This window comes from Ranitomeya variabilis, chromosome 8, assembly GCF_051348905.1.
Source record: "Ranitomeya variabilis isolate aRanVar5 chromosome 8, aRanVar5.hap1, whole genome shotgun sequence".
NCBI lineage: Eukaryota > Metazoa > Chordata > Amphibia > Anura > Dendrobatidae > Ranitomeya > Ranitomeya variabilis.
In genome coordinates this window covers 155,874,485-155,893,804 of record NC_135239.1, presented here as the reverse complement: position 1 = coordinate 155,893,804, position 19,320 = coordinate 155,874,485, and the positions used below count along the sequence as shown (strand labels likewise).

The 19,320-nt window shown below is 47.1% G+C and overlaps 1 protein-coding gene across 2 annotated transcripts in view; it reads left to right on the top strand.

Moving 5' to 3' along the window:
* Positions 1 to 19,320, top strand: part of MEI1 (meiotic double-stranded break formation protein 1) — a 1,359,645-nt gene that overhangs the window by 236,132 nt on the left and 1,104,193 nt on the right. The window contains exon 10 of one of the 2 annotated variants that reach the window (XM_077277433.1): positions 9,226 to 9,342. The exons of the other annotated variant lie outside the window; for it this stretch is intronic. Within the exon in view, the coding sequence (XP_077133548.1) occupies positions 9,226 to 9,342 (117 nt within the window). The remainder of the gene's footprint in view (positions 1 to 9,225; positions 9,343 to 19,320) is intronic. 2 annotated transcript variants of the gene reach the window in all.

The window sequence follows — 19,320 nt, the reverse complement described above, 5'->3', positions numbered from 1 at the left end:
ATCGGCTTAAGGCTGTAGTCACACTAGTGTATAAAAAAAATTTGTCCGATGTCAATCCAGAAAAGTAGGAAGACTGTCATGCGAATATAACACAACTTTTTTCAACTAGCCTCCGTATGACATCAATAGGAAATGTGTATGCATTCCAGATGCAATGCGATTTTAACATCATCTTTTTCACTCTGTAAGCCTTTATGTAATTTAAAGCTAGTTTTCAAACTAACAAAGCTCCTATATACATATATAGACAGAATAGATAAATACAAGAGATAGATTTCTGTGAGATACATAGTTAGTGCCGTGTGTGCGTAGTTTACTGTAGATGTATTTAGTAAATATATAAATTAAAAAAATAGGGTCCCCCTTATTTTGGATAACCAGCCAAGGGAAAGCAGACAGCTGTGAGCTGATCTTATTATGCTGCGCAGGGCCCATTAACCTTTGAGTTTTCCAGCCTATTAATATCAGCTCACAGCTGTCTGATTACCCTTCACTGGTTATCAAAAAGGAGGACCCTAAAAAAATGACGTGGGGTCCTCCCTATTTTAATTACAAGCAAAGGCTAAGGCTACTTTCACACTAGCGTCGTGCACTGCATGTCGCAATGCGACATTGCGGCGCACCGACGCAAACTGAAAGCGCCGCACAACTGTGACAGCGGATGCAGTTTTACAACATATCCGCTGCCCCATTGTGATGTGCGGGGAGGCGGGGGCAGAGTTTCGGCCGCGCATGCGCGGTCGGAAAAGACCGTCACGACACACAAAAAAACATTACATGTAACTTTTTTTGTGGCAACGGTCTGACGCAACACGACGCAACCGTCGCACGATGGTTGCGACGTGTGGCATTGCGTCGCACTGCATCGCTAATGCAAGTCTATGGAGAAAAAACGCATCCTGCAAGCAATTTTGCAGGATGCGTTTTTTCTACAAAACTACGCATAGCCACGTGCACGCTAGTGTGAAAGAGGCCTAAGCAGACAGCTGCAGGCTGATATTGATAGGCTAATAAGACCAGCCCTCAGCCTCCTCACAAATGGCACACTCTTTTGATATGCTTATTCTGGTGTTTAGTCTCAGCTCTTACTAATTGCCCAGGTGCATTGGCAATCGGGGTAATCGGTTTGTGGGGTTACATCAGCAGCTGTCAGTAATGGAGAGGTGTCTGTGTGCCAGGTCACACAGAGGGAAGCACGAGAGCCAGAATGATGAGCAGTAATCTTACCACTCATCTTTCCGAGTCTCTCACTGCACAGCATGAGACCTGGCAGCTGTGAACTGTGGTATCCTTAGTAACGCATCGGTCATCACAGCAGCCGGGTTCTCGTGGAGTGCAGCATGAGAACCGGCATTGACTGCTGTTCCAGTCTACGGACCTACGTTCTTTGAATGGGGCTCCATACACTGAACAAAGAAGATGGGGATCGTCGTAGGACATCCATTTTTGTGTATCACGGTGAATCGGTCTGACGTATTATTATTATTTTTTTAATAAACGGGTGAAAGAGAGAAATTGTCTGGCAGTGATTTTTATACTTTCCTGTGTGTGTTCATTCCTTCTGGGGAGGACCCAACCTCATTTTTTTAACATCCCCCTTTTTAATAACAAGTAAAGGCTAAGCAGACAGCTTAGCTTAGCTTAATAGGATGGGAAGCCCCATGGTTATCAGGCCCTTCCCAGTCTGATAATATAAGCCCACAGCTGCCTGCTTTCCCTTAGCAGGTCATTAAAAATATGGGGGACCCCACATATTTTTTTTATAAATAATGTTTTTATTTAATAGGTTAAATAAAGCAGCTAAACACCCTTTAGTGTCACATGAAAGACACTAAAGGGTGCTAGTTTATTATATGTAGGGAGTTTGTGTCATTAAATTTCTACATGACATCTATCTATCAATCTATCTATTGTAGCAATCTATTTTATTTATTCTATTCTAATGGTTTTTGCTGTGAATTTATTGTTTTTGGCTGAGGAAATGTCGTTTTTTCTTTTGAGATGTGTAAAACTGGACATGGTCCGTGTGCCATGTGTTTTTTTCTCGCAGACTTTGACGAGTTAGTTCTGATTCTCACTGCCAATAGTATCAAACTCATCGATAGACTCAAGAAAAAAATGAAATGCAATTGGTCACAGTGCAATGCGATGTTTTCTACCATTGAACTTTTCCGATTTATACGCATTTGTGAGCGAGCCCTTACTCAGGTTTTTATGATGCAGAATGAACAAAATCCAGCAATATTATGCATTTTTTACAAAAAAAAATTCATTAAAAATTTAATGAAGGTGCCTGCTTAATATAAAGTACTAAGTGACGCTTTTACAATGTGACAGGTGTCTATTTTCAGAAAATACTGTATATATAGGTGTTGGGGATTAATATAAATGAATTATTTTGCAATTTGCCATATTTTTTGGACTATAAGAAGCACCGGACCATAAGATGCACCCCAAATTTTGGTGAGAAAAATAGGAAAAGAGATTTTTCTATAAGATGGGGGTCTGTCTTGTAGTCCAATTTTAAAGGGAACCTATCACCCCGTTTTTTAAAGATTAGATAAAAATAGTGTGAAATAGGGGCAGAGCTGGGCTTTACATTACTGCTTTTTTGGAGACTTTATTCCCCCGTTAGGCTGCCGAAATACCTTTGTCAAGTGGTCGTTTTGTCCTGTCACTCAAGTTGGTCAGGTCGGATGGGCGTGGTTAAATAGCGGTTCCTCCCCCACCTCTTGCGTTTCTCTGCGAAGTTTAGTACCGCCGTTGGCGTTGTGTTTAGCGCCTGCGTAGTTACGTCTAATTTGGCGCCTGCGTATTATGCTTTGCCCAACTGTGGGCATAGCATATTTTGCATCACTGCGCATGCGCGGGTCGTAACTTTAGCCTTCGTGCCCCGGAAGTGATCATAGTGTTGGTAGTGTTGAGCATTCCGATACCGCAAGTATCGGGTATCGGCCGATACTTGCGGGTATCGGAATTCCGATACCGAGATCCGATACTTTTGTGGTATCGGGTATCGGTATCGAAACAACATTAATGTGTAATATAAAGAATTAAAATAAAAAATATTGCTATACTCACCTCTCTGACGCAGCCTGGACCTCACCGAGGGAACCGGCAGCGTTCTTTGCTTAAAATGCGCGCGTTTACTTCCTTCCGTGACGTCACGGCTTGTGATTGGTCGCGTGCCGCCCATGTGGCAGCGACGCGACCAATCACAGCAAGCCGTGACGTAATTTTCAGGTCCTGAATGCAGAATTAGGCATTCAGGACCTGAAATTACGTCACGGCTTGCTGTGATTGGTCGCGTCGCGGTCACATGGGCGGCACGCAACCAATCACAAGCCGTGACGTAATTTTAAAATGCGCGCATTTCCTGCCTCCCGTGACGTCACGGCTTGTGATTGGTCGCGTCGCCCATGTGACCGCGACGCGACCAATCACAAGCCGGAACGTAATTTTAAAATCCTGAATGCCTAGAATTAGGCATTGAGGACCTGAAAATTACGTCACGGCTTACTGTGATTGGTCGCGATTGGTTCTTTCTTTTACACATTAATGTTGTTTCGATACCGATACCCGATACCACAAAAGTATCGGATCTCGGTATCGGAATTCCGATACCCGCAAGTATCGGCCGATACCCGATACTTGCGGTATCGGAATGCTCAACACTAAATATGGTATCATATCGTCACCAAGGCTAAAGTTACGACCCGCGCATGCGCAGTGATGCAAAATATGCTATGCCCAGAGTTGGGAAAAACATAATGCGCAGGCGCCGGAGGCAAATTCACTGCGCAACGGCTAAGAAAAAGCGCGATCTGTGCCATTCACAGATCGCGTTTACGAAAGACACGCCGAGAAGCAGGGGGGAGGAACCGCTATTTAACCACGCCCATCCGACCTGACCAACTTGAGTGACAGGACAAAACGGCCACTTGACAAAGGTATTTCGGCAGCCTAACGGGGGAATAAAGTCTCCAAAAAAGCAGTAATGTAAAGCCCAGCTCTGCCCCTATTTCACACTATTTTTATCTAATCTTTAAAAAACGGGGTGATAGGTTCCCTTTAAGGTATCTTACCTGGGGGTCGGCAGCGTTGGAGTAAAGTCTCAGGAAGCATGGTCCTTTCTTTAGGTAGCCAGCAGCTGCAGAAGTGGGGCAATGCTGTGGGCCCCTGGCAGGGGCGGATTAACAGAGGGTCAATATGCGCGGTAGCCCAGGGCCCAGTGGCTTGGGGGGGCCCTGGGCCACCGCAGATTGACCCTCTGATAATCTGCCGGAGTGTGACTGAATGCCCGGCCCGCCGGCATTTATGTGCCCCGCCCCCCGGACCTGGTGGGCAGAGATAGGGGGTCCGCATCGGGCCCCTTCTCATCTGCTCACCGGGCCCCTTCCGGCGCTGCGGCGCTTTCCTATTGAGGTGCGGGCGCTCGCCCGCACCTCAATAGTTAACAACAGCCGCCAGCCAGCCAATTGGAGGCTGGCAGCTGAAGTCGGCCGCAGCTCACACGTCGCCGGCGTCTGACGTCATTGTCAGTCGCCGGCGAGTGTGCGCTGCTGGAGGGAGCTCGCTGCATGGAGCGCTGATAAGGTGAGGAGACTGTTTTTTGTTTTTTTTTATATAAGCTAACGGTGGACTGTGGACACATTGGGGGCAATGCTGGAGACACTGGGGCAGATTGCTGGAGACACTGGGGCAGATTGCTGGAGACACTGGGGCAGATTGCTGGAGACACTGGGGCAGATAGCTGGAGACACTGGGGCAGATAGCTGGAGACACTGGGGCAGATAGCTGGAGACACTGGGGCAGATTGCTGGAGACACTGGGGCAGATTGCTGGAGACACTGGGGCAGATTGCTGGAGACACTGGGGCAGATAGCTGGAGACACTGGGGGCAATGCTGGAGACACTGGGGCAGATTGCTGTAGACACTGGGACAGATTGCTGGAGACAGTGGGGCAGATTGCTGGAGACACTGGGGGCAATGCTGGAGACAGGGGCGGATTAACAGAGGGTCAATATGGGCGGTAGCCCAGGGCCCAGTGGCTTGGGGGGGCCCTGGGCCACCGCAGATTGACCCTCTGATAATCCGCCGGAGTGTGACTGAATGCCCGGCCTGCCGGCATTTATGTGCCCCGCCCCCCGGACCCGGTGGGCAGAGAGAGGGGGTCCGCATCGGGCCCCTTCTCATCTGCTCACCGGGCCCCTTCCGGCGCTGCGGCGCTTTCCTATTGAGGTGCGGGCGCTCGCCCGCACCTCAATAGTTAACAACAGCCGCCAGCCAGCCAATTGGAGGCTGGCAGCTGAAGTCGGCCGCAGCTCACACGTCGCCGGCGTCTGACGTCATTGTCAGTCGCCGGCGAGTGTGCGCTGCTGGAGGGAGCTCGCCGCATGGAGCGCTGATAAGGTGAGGAGACTGTTTTTTTTTTTTTTATAAGCTAACGGTGGACTGTGGACACATTGGGGGCAATGCTGGAGACACTGGGGCAGATTGCTGGAGACACTGGGGCAGATTGCTGGAGACACTGGGGCAGATTGCTGGAGACACTGGGGCAGATTGCTGGAGACACTGGGGCAGATTGCTGGAGACACTGGGGCAGATTGCTGGAGACACTGGGGCAGATAGCTGGAGACACTGGGGGCAATGCTGGAGACACTGGGGCAGATTGCTGGACACACTGGGGGTAATATGCTGGACACACTGGGGCAGATTGCTGGACACACTGGTGGTAATATGCTGGACACACTGGGGCAATATGCTGGACATACTGGGGCAGATTGTTGAACACACTGTCTGGGGGCAATATGCTGGAGTCAGACACTGGGGCAGATTGCTGGAGACACTGTCTGGGGCAATGCTGGACACACTAGGGCAGATTGCTGGTTACTGGGGCAATATGCTGGACATACTGGGGCAGATTGCTTTACACACTGGGGGTAATATGCTGGACACACTGGGGCAGATTGCTGGACACACTGGGGGCAGGACTGGAGGCATGGGCAGAATGTAGAGACGGGGCAGAATGAAAGACATGGGGCAGGATTGGATCATGGGACAGGAGAATACGATGGAGACAGATGGGGCAGGATGGGGAGATCACATGGGGTAGAATGGATACTCATGAGGGCAGGATGGGAGAACATATGGCAGGAGCCAGGAATGAGACACACGGGGCCAGGGTGGGGAATATTATTACCATAGGGGCTAATTAAGGGATATTATTACTGCAGTGATGTATTTATTTTATTTTTTGAGTATACTGTTTTAAATGGGGGGGGCGGTCCTGTTACTGTGCAGAGTGACTCTATATCACCTTTTTTTCTCCATGTGTAATGTAGAAGTTGTGAAAAATTAAGTAATGTGTTCTGCAAGCAGAGCTTGAGATAACTGTGTTATTTCCTGCAGAAACGAGTCCTGGCTGGATGAAGTGACGGCGGTCTGTGCTGGATGAAAGATGAAGGACTTCACCTAGAGACGTCATTGGTGAGTCAGTGTTACCTATACATTGACACTATACACTATACTATATACAGAGGTCCTGTGTACAATGTCACCAGTGATCACTGTATTACCTATACACTATATACAGAGCTCCTGTGTATAATGTCACCAGTGATCTCTGTATTACCTCTACACAGACACTGCATACTAAGTATAGATCTCCTGTGAATACTGGCACTTATGGTGATGGTATTGTGTTTTTTTTTTTTTATTATTACTGATCAGTATTGTAGTATTTAGTCACTATGTGGTGGTAATATGTGGTCTGGAAATGGTGTTGTGGTATTTGTCCCTTGAATGTGCTATTTGGTCACCAAGTGGTGGTAATATGTGGTCTTGACATGGTGCAGTGGTATTTGTTCCTTGTATGTGATATTATTCGATCACTGTGTTTGTAATTTGTGGTCTGGTCATGGCGCGGTGGTATTTGTTCCTTGTATGTGATATTATTGGTCAAAATATACCTAAATTATATTGCAGATTTTAACAAATATTTAATAGGTTACAGTAGAGTAGGGCCCGGCCATTTTTCTGGAATAATCTGGTTCGGGTATAATATGACCCCCCCCCCGTCACATGACGACCCCCCCCCCCCGTCACATGACGACCCCCCCCCCCCCCGTCACATGACCCCCGTCACATGACCTGGGGGGCCCACAGTGTCTGGATAGCCCGGGGCCCTGGCTACCCTTAATCCACCCCTGGCCCCTGGGTGAGAAAAGTGGGTGCCCTAGCGATGCGATGGTGTGGGCCCTGTGTCAACGGTGAGGCAGAGTGAATGCTGCTGGCCCAATGTCTGCAGTGAGGCAGAACGGAGTCCATTTTCCCAAAGCCGTGGGCCGCCAGAGGCGGCACCTGAGCAGACTGGAATCTCTTATACTCCAAAAAATAAGGTAGTTTTTTTTGTTTGCACATGTCAAACGTACATTAATTGACCTAGCTACCAGGGATGGAAAATGTCAAGAAGTCCCTGGAAGCAAAATGTGATAATCGCCAAGCTGACTGGCACATCAAATATGGGGTAATTGTACTAATTGTAGAGAGTAGCTGGTCTATGTTTTCTTTAGGCCGGAGTCACACACAGTGTATAAAAAATCTGTCCAATTTTGTCTGCTTGAGAATCGCACAAATGTTCTCCGTATGGTGATCCGTATCTCATCCGTGTGCAATGCCAGGATGCTTTTTTTTCTCATCCATGTGTGGAGATTTTCTCACACACCTGCAAAATGAGCAACTAATGGCTGAGCCTTTCCTGTCACCTTCCCAATGCCTGCAAATTTCTCGCAAGTCACACGCATGGTCCGTGTGCTGTGTGTTTTTTTCTCGCCCCCATAGACTTGCATTGGCGTTTCTCAGCTGAGATACGCAGACAATCGCAGCATGCTGCGATTTCACTCGCAAGCATAATACGGATGAGAAAAAAACGCATGATGTGATCTGCCCCATAGATTAACATTGGTCAGAGTTCTATGCGATTTTTTATCGCATAGCCCTCGTCCGTATTACAGACTAATGTGACCCAGGCCTTATGTAGAGCTGCTGTACGACATAAATAACAAAGCAGACATACACAATATTCAAACAAATATTCCGCAGTGTGTGAGTATTGGGGCACTTGCTATGTATAGTGGCTTGACCACACTTTTTTATGATTCCATAAGGAGATCTGATCTTCAAGTCCCTTGTAGGACTTAAATTAGCAATAAAATAGTTTATTACAATGTTAAAAAGCTAAACAATATGAACTTTAAAATCATCGTTAATTAGCAAGCACATTGCTTTTTGTTTTTCCTAACTCCAAAAAATTGGAGTAATGATTGATGAAAAAAAGTCATGATACAAAAAAAAATCAATTCATCCTGCAAAAAATCATGCCCTTACAGCAGAGTCAAAAGAAAAAGAAAAAAAATATTCCAAAACAGTACTGAAATATAAAATACTCCAACCAAATGAAGTTGGAATAGCAGTACCGGTAATCATATTGATCTATAGAATTAGCCAAGGATCACATAACAGTATAAAAAAATCTGTGATTTTTATCCTGAAGAGTGGGACGATTTTTTTTGCTTCATGACAACATTTCCGAGGCCTTTAACATTTTTATTTTTCTGCTGATGTTGATGAATGTAGGCTTGCTTTTAGAACGGTGAGCCAACATTTTTATTGAAATTTTTTTTGAAATCAATATAGTTCACATACTATGCTTTGATTGCCTATTATATTTTTTACATTTATTATATAATTTGAAAAAATTGTTTTTAGAGCCCTCAACTCCTTCACAGCCTGGGACCCTTGCCCATAACATGAATAACACATCTTTTAGAGATTAACAGGAGTTGAAATTAAATCAGCAGTTATTGGCTGGGCAAGGCTTGTGTAAGTGTGCATTTTCTCTTTAGTGGACTAAATTTAGCATCATATAATAATCATTCAAATGACTAAGTCATACGTATATGTAATGCAAACATGTTCTAGCTTTGCTAGAGCGGAACTTTTTTGCCCCCTCCCAAAAAAAAATAAGAAAAAAAGCCTTCTGGTTTAAAAAGGGTATACCAGCTGCCTCTCTTGTGATAATCTCATGTAGATAATTAAAATTATAATTATAACATTTTTTAGTTGATATTATGCAGTGGTATCATGTGAAAAACATTATACCATCAGAATACCCTGTAGCTCATTAAATATGTATTTATTTGCATACACGTTTTCTCTTGCAGAATTTTTATTTGAAAATCTAATGTGTACAAGTGAAGTCCTCATCTGGTCAATTTACTGCTGTCTTATACTAATGACTGAAGAGAGGATTTTTTTTACCAAATGTCACACAGTGTATGGTATGATAAAAATAATTTTAATATATAATAAATATTTTTTCATTTAAAGGGTTGAATGGAGAACAGGGCCGGCGTCAGCACCCGGCGCACCCTGGCAAGTGCCGGGGCCCTGAGCAGGTACGGGGCCCACTTGATGTTGGGGACACTTGCTTGCTATGGGAGCTTGATGACGGCCCCCGTCAGTGGACACCTCCCCCAGCCTGCTCCGGGCCCCGGCACATGCGATACTTACCTCTCCCGGTTCCAGCGCTGCAGCGTCTTCCATCCTCTGACTGTGACGTTCAGGTCAGAGGGCGCGATGACATCACCAGTGTGCGCATTCTGCCTGAGCAGTCACAGCACAGAGAGCAGGGAGACGCAATACTGATGAGTCCAGAGCAGAGCAGCGACAAGCAACGAGAGATGAGCATTTCATTTTTTTTTTATATATTTGGAGCAATATATGGGGACCATCAGAAGGGGCCCATATATGGAGCATTATATGGGGCTAATTCTATATGGAGTATCTTATGGGGACAATTCTATAGGGAGCATCTTATGGGGCCAATTCTGTGGGGAGCATCTTATGGGGCTGATTTAATATGGAGCATCTTATGGGGCCAATTCTATAGGGAGCATCTTATGGGGCCAATTCTATATGGAGCTTCTTAATGGGGATGTAGCGCCCCCACTGCCGCAGGGCCGAGGGGTACCCGGAACCGGGCCTCTGAGTCTCTGCTCTGGGGTTGTCACGGTGGCTAGGCCCGGTCCGTGACCCTGCTGAGGGGCGTACAGCAAATGATAGATGTAGATAGTGGTGGTGGTGCGGTGCAGTAAATAACGAGGACACCAGGTTGCAGTCTCTTTACCTCTTTACTGAAGGTCTCTGGGTCCTCAGTCCGGAATACGGTTCACCAGGCTGCGCAAGTCCGGCCGGTCCGATGGCACCTCCAGAGTTCTCCTTGCAGGTGGAAATCTATGCCTTCCTGCTAGCGCTATGTGTTGTGGTCCTCCCCTGCTGTGCTTACGGGATAGTCCCCACAACTGTTGTGTCTGTTTCTCGTGTTCCCTCACAACAACTCGATTAGATGATCTTCTGCTAATCCTCCGTCCCTCCCGGTGTTATGGTTGGGACGGCACCCATATGACGGGTAGGCTCGGAGCTCTTCCGGGACCATAGAGTCGCCCCTCTCCACAGGTTGCCCCCCAAGTCTGCATAGGTGATTTAGGTGAGACAGCCCGCCTGTGACTGACTGTCCTGCCGTTAGTTTGTGAGTGCAATAACAATAAGCATATTTGAACAGAGCTTCCCTTTATGGGAGGTGAGGACACTTAAACGTTACAAACATGGTTAACTACTTTGAATAACTTAGTATAAATAACTTTTCTCACCCAACCGGGTATCCTACTTAGTGCAAATCTTTGAACAATAATTTAACATTGCCTTTAAGGACGTACACTCTGAATCCACTAAAGACCTTCTTATAACACATTATAAGGCTTAAGCAACTGTGCTACATTCTCCTACTTGATGTCTGCAGGACCGCCTGTCCTAACGGCTCCAGACCTACTGCCTCTCCTTTCTATTACAGAACCGCTCCTTTCAGCCCGAGCCTTCTGTCCTTCCACTACTATACACAGTATAGAACATATCCTTTTTCCTTCAGTTTAGGATCAACAAGCCATCTCTATATGGCTCCTAGGAGGACTCACCAACTAACCCCACCCGGGTTCACTTTCTGTCCTCATTCTTCCATCAACATTATCAAACACCTTTCACAATTAACTAGTTGGTTACATTTAACGTTTTCATATCAGCATTATTACTTTCTTTAATAATAATAATAATAATAATCTTTATTTTTATATAGCGCTAACATATTACGCAGCGCTTTACAGTTTGCACACATTATTATCACTGTCCCCGATGGGGCTCACAATCTAAATTCCCTATCAGTATGTCTTTGGAATGTGGGAGGAAACCGGAGTGCCCGGAGGAAACCCACGCAAACACGGAGAGAACATACAAACTCTTTGCAGATGTTGTCCAAGGTGGGATTAGAACCCAGGACTCCAGCGCTGCAAGGCTGCTGTGCTAACCACTGCGCCACCGTGCTGCCCATCTGCCCTGCCTGTCTTTCAAGACATCATTATCACTTTACCGGTTTAAGACAGTTCTACTCCTAAGTGCACAGGTAGACATCTCCTTTAAGAGGGGACCAAGTCTTTATGAGATAGCACAGCTTCTTCAGCTACCAGTCCGTACACCGTAAGGACTCCGGTACAAGTTCCAATAACCGTATCTTCGCAAAGAGTCCTTCTTTAAGTAAAACCAGTAGGGAGCACCTTTAAGAAGGTGCAACTATGTACAAGGAGTTTGTATCATGCATTGTTCATGATTCAGCATTTCTTTGATAACTTGTGCAAAACGTAGAAAACAAACAAAAACAATAGGGATCCCGGGTCAACAAAGGGATCCCTTTAAGAATAACCCAGGTCGGGTTTAAAGTAGCAAAAAGCAGGGAAACAAACAGTTAACTATGTACAGTTTCAGGTTTCCGAGGTTTAGTTGGACGGCTTCCAGGGCTGCACCTGGCACTTAACCCTTCTGGGCCTGGGCAAAGTGAGGTCCAGGGTTACACCCAGTGCTGGACAAACGCCGTTAATCCGTCTTTCATGTACAGTTAAATCATGCGCAGCGATGGAGGTCCGCGCAGCTTGAGTATGGGCATTTGCTGCAGCAGAGGTAGCGGCTGCTGCAAGATCAGTCACTGGAACGGAATCAGCAGCTGTGGCACTAGCAGTCACTGGAGTGGTGTCGGTCGTCAGGGCAGGGTCATCCTTCATACCTGCTTCAGACGTGGTCCCTCCGGTGCCGGTCTGCTCCGCCTCCGCTGGGGTCTGGAACGCTGGTTGCGGGGCCTTGCGCTGCGGCGTTGTCATCTCCATTTGCAGCATCTCGCTTTCCGGCAGGGCCTTGCTTTCTGGCTTCGGAGCGCTGGAACTTCTTTCTTGCTCCGGACCAGACAAGGCTGCCGACAGATGTCTGGTGAGGCTCCCGATGATGGTCTTCTTCCACCCGGCCTCAGTGCTCAGCTGCGTCTGCAGGAGTTGGTGGATCAGCTCATCCGCTCCGGTCTGCAGGAGGTCAGCATCAACTGTGGAGGTCTGGCTGCGGTGCCTCTCCGGGTAGCTGGGGGAGTCCTCGGCTCCGACCCCACGCTCCGGCTCCGGGCGGCTGGCCATGGCATCCTCCATCTCGCTGACTTCTTCTTCCTGGTCCTTTTCCCGCTCTCTCCTTCGTGGGCGGTTTCGTTTTCTTTGTCTCCGCCCACCATTGAGGATCAGGAGGCGGATCTCGGCTGCTGACGGACACGTCTTCAAGGGGCCGAGATATTTAGACTGGGCGGCCATTGTCTTTCGCGCTCTTCAGCTTGTTCACGCCCACTTCCACGCCCTTCTTCTTCTCCTGAGCTCTCCTTAGCGCTGTAATGGCGGCGGTTTTGGCGCGAACTTTTGGCGGCAAGTGACAATCCACAGTCTTTGCAATAAAGTACAGTCCAAGCACAGTAAATCACAGTTCCAAGGCACACATGACCCGATTCCTCAGGCTTAAGTAGATCCTGTTCGTGACGCCAAAATGTAGCGCCCCCACTGCCGCAGGGCCGAGGGGTACCCAGTACCGGGCCTCTGAGTCTCTGCTCTGGGGTTGTCACGGTGGCTAGGCCCGGTCCGTGACCCTGCTGAGGGGCGTCCAGCAAATGATAGATGTAGATAGTGGTGGTGGTGCGGTGCAGTAAATAACGAGGACACCAGGTTGCAGTCTCTTTACCTCTTTACTGAAGGTCTCTGGGTCCTCAGTCCGGAATACGGTTCACCAGGTTGTGCAAGTCCGGCCGGTCCGATGGCACCTCCAGAGTTCTCCTTGCAGGTGGAAATCTATGCCTTCCTGCTAGCGCTATGTGTTGTGGTCCTCCCCTGCTGTGCTTACGGGATAGTCCCCACAACTGTTGTGTCTGTTTCTCGTGTTCCCTCACAACAACTCGATTAGATGATCTTCTGCTAATCCTCCGTCCCTCCCGGTGTTATGGTTGGGACGGCACCCGTATGACGGGTAGGCTCGGAGCTCTTCCGGGACCCTAGAGTCGCCCCTCTCCACAGGTTGCCCCCCAAGTCTGCATAGGTGATTTAGGTGAGACAGCCCGCTGTTGACTGACTGTCCTGCCGTTGGTTTGAAGTATTGCCTGGAGCTAGATATATGAATACTTCCTCGGTGTTGCCTCGGTCTTACAGCACGACTCCTACTGGTATTCTCCTTCTTGCTTTGATCTTGATCTTGCTTTGATCTCGTTTCTCACTCAGCACAATATATCTCGCTTCTGATCCTTTCTTAGGGCACCGCCGCTATGCTGAGCAGGCACGGTCCCGTGACGTCCTTTCTTGTTGCCAGGCCTCTGTCAGGGTCCCAAACCTGACAGGGACCCTACCGAATCTTCCCCACAACACCCCCTGCCACAAGGTGTTGCCTGGTTCCAACCCAGTCAGCTTTCTGAACTAACTTCCTGCCTGACCCCCAGTTTACCCACGATGGTGAGGAGTGGCCTAATAAATAGCACCCTTAGCTCCCCCTGGAGGCCCGACTGTGAAATGTATTGGTGTATGTGATACCTGGTCAGATGAACTCCTTCAGTGCCATCAGACGTACCAGAGCCCCCCTTAGCGGCGGAGCCACAGTACTGCAATGACCAGGACTCTGGGGCGCTGCAGGGACAATTCTATATGGAGCATCTTATGGGGCCAATTCTATATGGAGCTTCATATGAGGCCAATTCTATATGGAGCTTCTTATGGGGCCAATTCTATATGGAGCTTCTTATGGGGACAATTCTATATGGAGCTTCTTAATGGGGCCAATTCTATATGGAGCATCTTATGGGGCCAATTCACTATGGAGCAGTATATGGGGCCAATTACATATGGAGCAGTATATGAGGCCAATAATAAATGAAGCATCTTATGGGACTAATTATATATGGAGCATTTTATATGGCCAATTATATATGGACCATTATATGGGGCCCATTATACATGGAGCATCTTATGGGGCCAATTATTTTTGGAGCATTATATGGGGCCAATCATATACTGTAAGGAGCATTATATGGGACCCATTCTGTAAGGAGCATTATATGGGGCCCATTCTGTATGGAGCATCATATGGGGCCCATTCTGTATGGAGCAATATATGGGACTCAGTATACTGTATGGGGACATCATATACTGTATGGAGCATTATATGTGGTCAATTCTGTATGGAGCAATATATGAAGCTCATTCTGTATGGAGCAATAGATGGGGCCTATCATACACTGTATGGAGAATTATATGTGGCTCACTATACTGTATGGAGCATTATATGGGGTCAATTCTGTATGGAGCAATATATGCGGCTCATTCTGTATGGAGCATTCTGTGGTGCCCATTATACTGTATGGAGCATTATATGGGGCTCATTATTCTGTATGGAGTACTACGTGCTGCCCATTATAATGTATGGAGCAATATATGGGGCTCATATTCTGTTTGGAGCATAATATCGAGCTCATTAGTCTGTTTGGAGCAATATATGGGGCTCATTATTCTGTATAGAGGACTATACTGTCCGGTATCTGAGCTAATGTAGAATGTATAATAGATATCACTCATGTAATGTAAGAAGTAAGTGAAATCTTTGGCATTGTACTATACCTATATTTCTCTGCCATATCTGTGCATTATGAATTGTGGTATGTGTTAAAGGGGCCCACCGGGACTCTTTCGCCCAGGGTCCAGGAAAACCTGGATCCGGCCCTGATGGAGAAGCACAACTTCTTAAAGAAGATATTTGCATGAACAATGTTGTTGAGTTGGTCCAGATATTTTTTATTATGTTTATTCAAGCTGTTTTGTTATAACTAGTGTTGAGCGATACCGTCCGATACTTGAAAGTATCGGTATCGGAAAGTATCGGCCGATACCGGCAAAGTATCGGATCCAATCCGATACCGATACCCGATACCAATACAAGTCAATGGGACTCAAGTATCGGACGGTATTCCTGATGGTTCCCAGGGTCTGAAGGAGAGGAAACTCTCCTTCAGGCCCTGGGAACCATATTAATGTGTAAAAGAAAGAATTAAAATAAAAAATATTGCTATACTCACCTCTCCGACGCAGCCTGCACCTTACCGAGGGAAGCGGCAGCGTTCTTTGTTTAAAATTCGCGCGTTTACTTGGTTACGTGAAGTCCCGGCTTGTGATTGGTCGCGGCGGCCATGTTGCCGGGACGCGGACCAATCACAGCAAGCCGTGACGTAATTTCAGGTCCTGCAGGATTTTAAAATTACGTCCCGGCGTTGTGATTGGTTGCGCCGCAGTCACATGGGCGACGCAACCAATCACAAGCCGTGACGTCACGGGAGGCTGGACACGCGCGTATTTTAAAATGCGCGCTTGTCCAGCCTCCCGTGACGTCACGGCTTGTGATTGGTTGCATCGCGGTCAACCAATCACAAGCCGGGAGGCTGGACGCGCGCCGCATTTTAAAATGCGCGCTTGTCCAGCCTCCCGTGACGTCCCGGCTTGTGATTGGTTGCATCGCGGTCAACCAATCACAAGCCGGGAGGCTGGACGCGCGCCGCATTTTAAAATGCGCGCTTGTCCAGCCTCCCGTGACGTCCTGGCTTGTGATTGGTTGCATCGCGGTCAACCAATCACAAGCCGGGAGGCTGGACGCGCACATTTTAAAATGTGCACGTGTCCAGCCTCCCGTGACGTCACGGCTTGTGATTGGTTGCATCGCGGTCAACCAATCACAAGCCGGGAGGCTGGACGCGCGCATTTTAAAATGTGCACGTGTCCAGCCTCCCGTGACGTCACGGCTTGTGATTGGTCGCGGCGGCCATGTTGCCGGGACGCGGACCAATCACAGCAAGCCGTGACGTAATTTCAGGTCCTGCAGGATTTTAAAATTACGTTCCGGCGTTGTGATTGGTCCGCGTCCCGGCAACATGGCCGCCGCGACCAATCACAAGCCGGGACGTCACGGGAGGCTGGACACGCGCGCATTTTAAAATGTGCGCGTGTCTAGCCTCCCGTGACGTCCCGGCTTGTGATTGGTTACGTCGCCCATGTGACCACGACGCGCCCAATCACAACGCCGGAACGTAATTTTAAAATCCTGCAAGGACCTGAAATTACGTCACGGCTTGCTGTGATTGGTCCGCGTCCCGGCAACATGGCCGCCGCGACCAATCACAAGCCGGGACTTCACGTAACCAAGTAAACACGCGAATTTTAAACAAACAACGCTGCCGGTTCCCTCGCTGAGGTCCGGGCTGCGTCGGAGAGGTGAGTATAGCAATATTTTTTATTTTAATTCTCTCTTTTACACATTATTACATTAATGTTGTTTCGATACCCGATACCCGATACCACAAAAGTATCGGATCTCGGTATCGGAATTCCGATACAGCAAGTATCGGCCGATACCCGATACTTGCAGTATCGGAATGCTCAACACTAGTTATAACCTGTTGTTTCTCTGATCCTTTAATTAGAATCATGTGGGCTGTAAGGGTATGTGCACACGTTGTGGATTTGCCTTGCGATCCGCAGCAGATTTGACGCTGCGGATTTGCAGCAGTTTTCCATCTGGTTTACAGTACCATTTAAACCTATGGAAAACAAAATCTGCGGAAAATACCGCGTGGAAACGCTGGGTTGTATTTTCTGCAGCATGTCAATTCTTTGTGCAGATTCCACAGCGTTTTACACCTGTTCCTTTATAGGAATCCGCAAGTGGTAAAACACATGTGAAATCCGCACAAAAAACTATGGAAATCTGCGGTAAATCCGTGGGTAATCTGCAGGATTTTTCAAAAACCGAGTGGAAAAATCCACACAGAAATCCACAACGTGTGCACATAGCCTAACTTTTCATGTCTCTAGGATCTTACATAATCTGTGGCTGTGTTAGCATGATGTTCAGGCTGTTTATTTTGCAGAAAAGTATTGTAAATATGTACTACCACCTATAGTAACAAAGCACTGCATAAAAATGTAAAAAGTCATATATTTTTTAAAAATAAATATGGTTATTATACTAAATAATTACAGTTCTTACCAAATGTTCTGTATATCTACAAAAGGGATGGATAGAAGAAACACCAACATCCCTGCTATAATATACTGAAATTGATGCAATATACTGCATATGATAAAGTTCTCAGTGTAAATGTGTTAGGCCGGGATCACACATGCGAGAAATACGGCTGAGTCTCGCATGTTAACACCCGGCATTGCCGCCGTCACTCAGGAGCGGAGCGTGCGGCTGCATGTATTGCTATGCGGCCGCACACTCCGCTCCTGAGTGACGGCGGCAATGCCGGGTGTTAACATGCGAGACTCAGCCATATTTCTCGCATGTGTGATCCCGGCTTTACAAAGCTCATAGATACCAAAAATGTATAGGTGGAAAAATAAACGTAAGTAAAATCCAAAGAAATTTAGTCTTTTCAATATCAAAACTACACTATATTAAAATGGATTGGCATTGCAAAAACTGTGCCACATCTAATTTACAAAGCATAGCAGAAACATACAGAAATATTCAGTAAGGCAAAACGCAAAATAGAATAAATCAATGAACAAATCACCCTGGTACCATTATCCTTTTTATCCATTACTGGACATTGAGCTTTATGTGTGTGTGTGCAGAACAGTGGCATATCTAGGGTAGCAGGGGGAACATTTTCCCTGGGTGCAGCCAGCAGGCTAACACCATTGAGCCGCCTAGTGCAGCAGTTCGAGGTGTCTCCCAGGCAGCATATTGCCACCCACAGGGAGTGGGATTCGCCCATTCTTTCAGCAGGTTGTCAAACTGACAGCAAGCTGAGAGAACATTAAAAATGCTTCAGAACTTAATTGTGCTAATATCTTTCAGGCACAAGTTCAAACAAAGCCCTGACTGCCAGCACTTCTCGGGTTGGGGCAACAGCAGCAGTGTGATCAGGTGACATGATCACCCGATCAAGCCAATTAAGTAATTCTTGTACCACAAAGGAGGATGGTCGTTGATAAGTACGGAGCCAATGATATAAATACACTCCCTGACAGAAGTTATGCCGCTTATCCATGTTATGTAAATAAAAGCTTATAACCTGACGTTAAATTCATCCATTTGTTGTATAAATTATTGTTATGAAAGCTGAAACCCTCCGAAATGTGGTTTAGGTTAAGTAAATAAATTGGCATCAATGCAGAAATATACTGATCAGCTAATGGACACAGAATGGTCAGATTTTGGCTAGACCAAAATTTTTGTTGCCTGGCCATATAATGCACCCAATCTTAGTTTACATCCTCACCTGTGCTCAGTAAATGATCGGTTAATTAGTGTGTGTATAAAAAGAAACCCAGCACCCCAGACCTTCACTTGAACTGCAACTTGAGCTCTGACAGCATGTCAAAAATCCACCCTGCGACCAAAGCTTGGATTATCAAGAGGCTGAAGACCAGATCCATTGCAGAGGTGGCTGCCACCTTTAATGTGTCTCAGCGTCAAGTACAAAGAATTAAAAAAAGATTTGAAGAGACTGGAGATGTGTTTGACAAGCCCAGGTCCGACAGACCCCGCAAGACAACTGCTTAGGAGGAACGTTTGTTGGTTAGAAAATCCAAAGCAAGCCCCTCTTCCACTGCAGCAGAGCTCCAACAGGCCTGGTCACCTCAAGTCCCTGTGTCAATTAGAACAGTTTGTAGGATTCTGTGTTGTGAAATTGGATTTTGGGCTCCCCCGGTGGCCACTGGTGGAATTGAACTGGTGTGCATCATCCTCTCTGTTCACCTGTTTCCATCAGGATGTGGCAGTCGCTATTTAGCCTTGCTCCTCTGTCACTTCCATGCCGGTCAACATTGTAATCAGAAGCCTTTCTGTGCATGTTCCTGCTGCTAGACAAC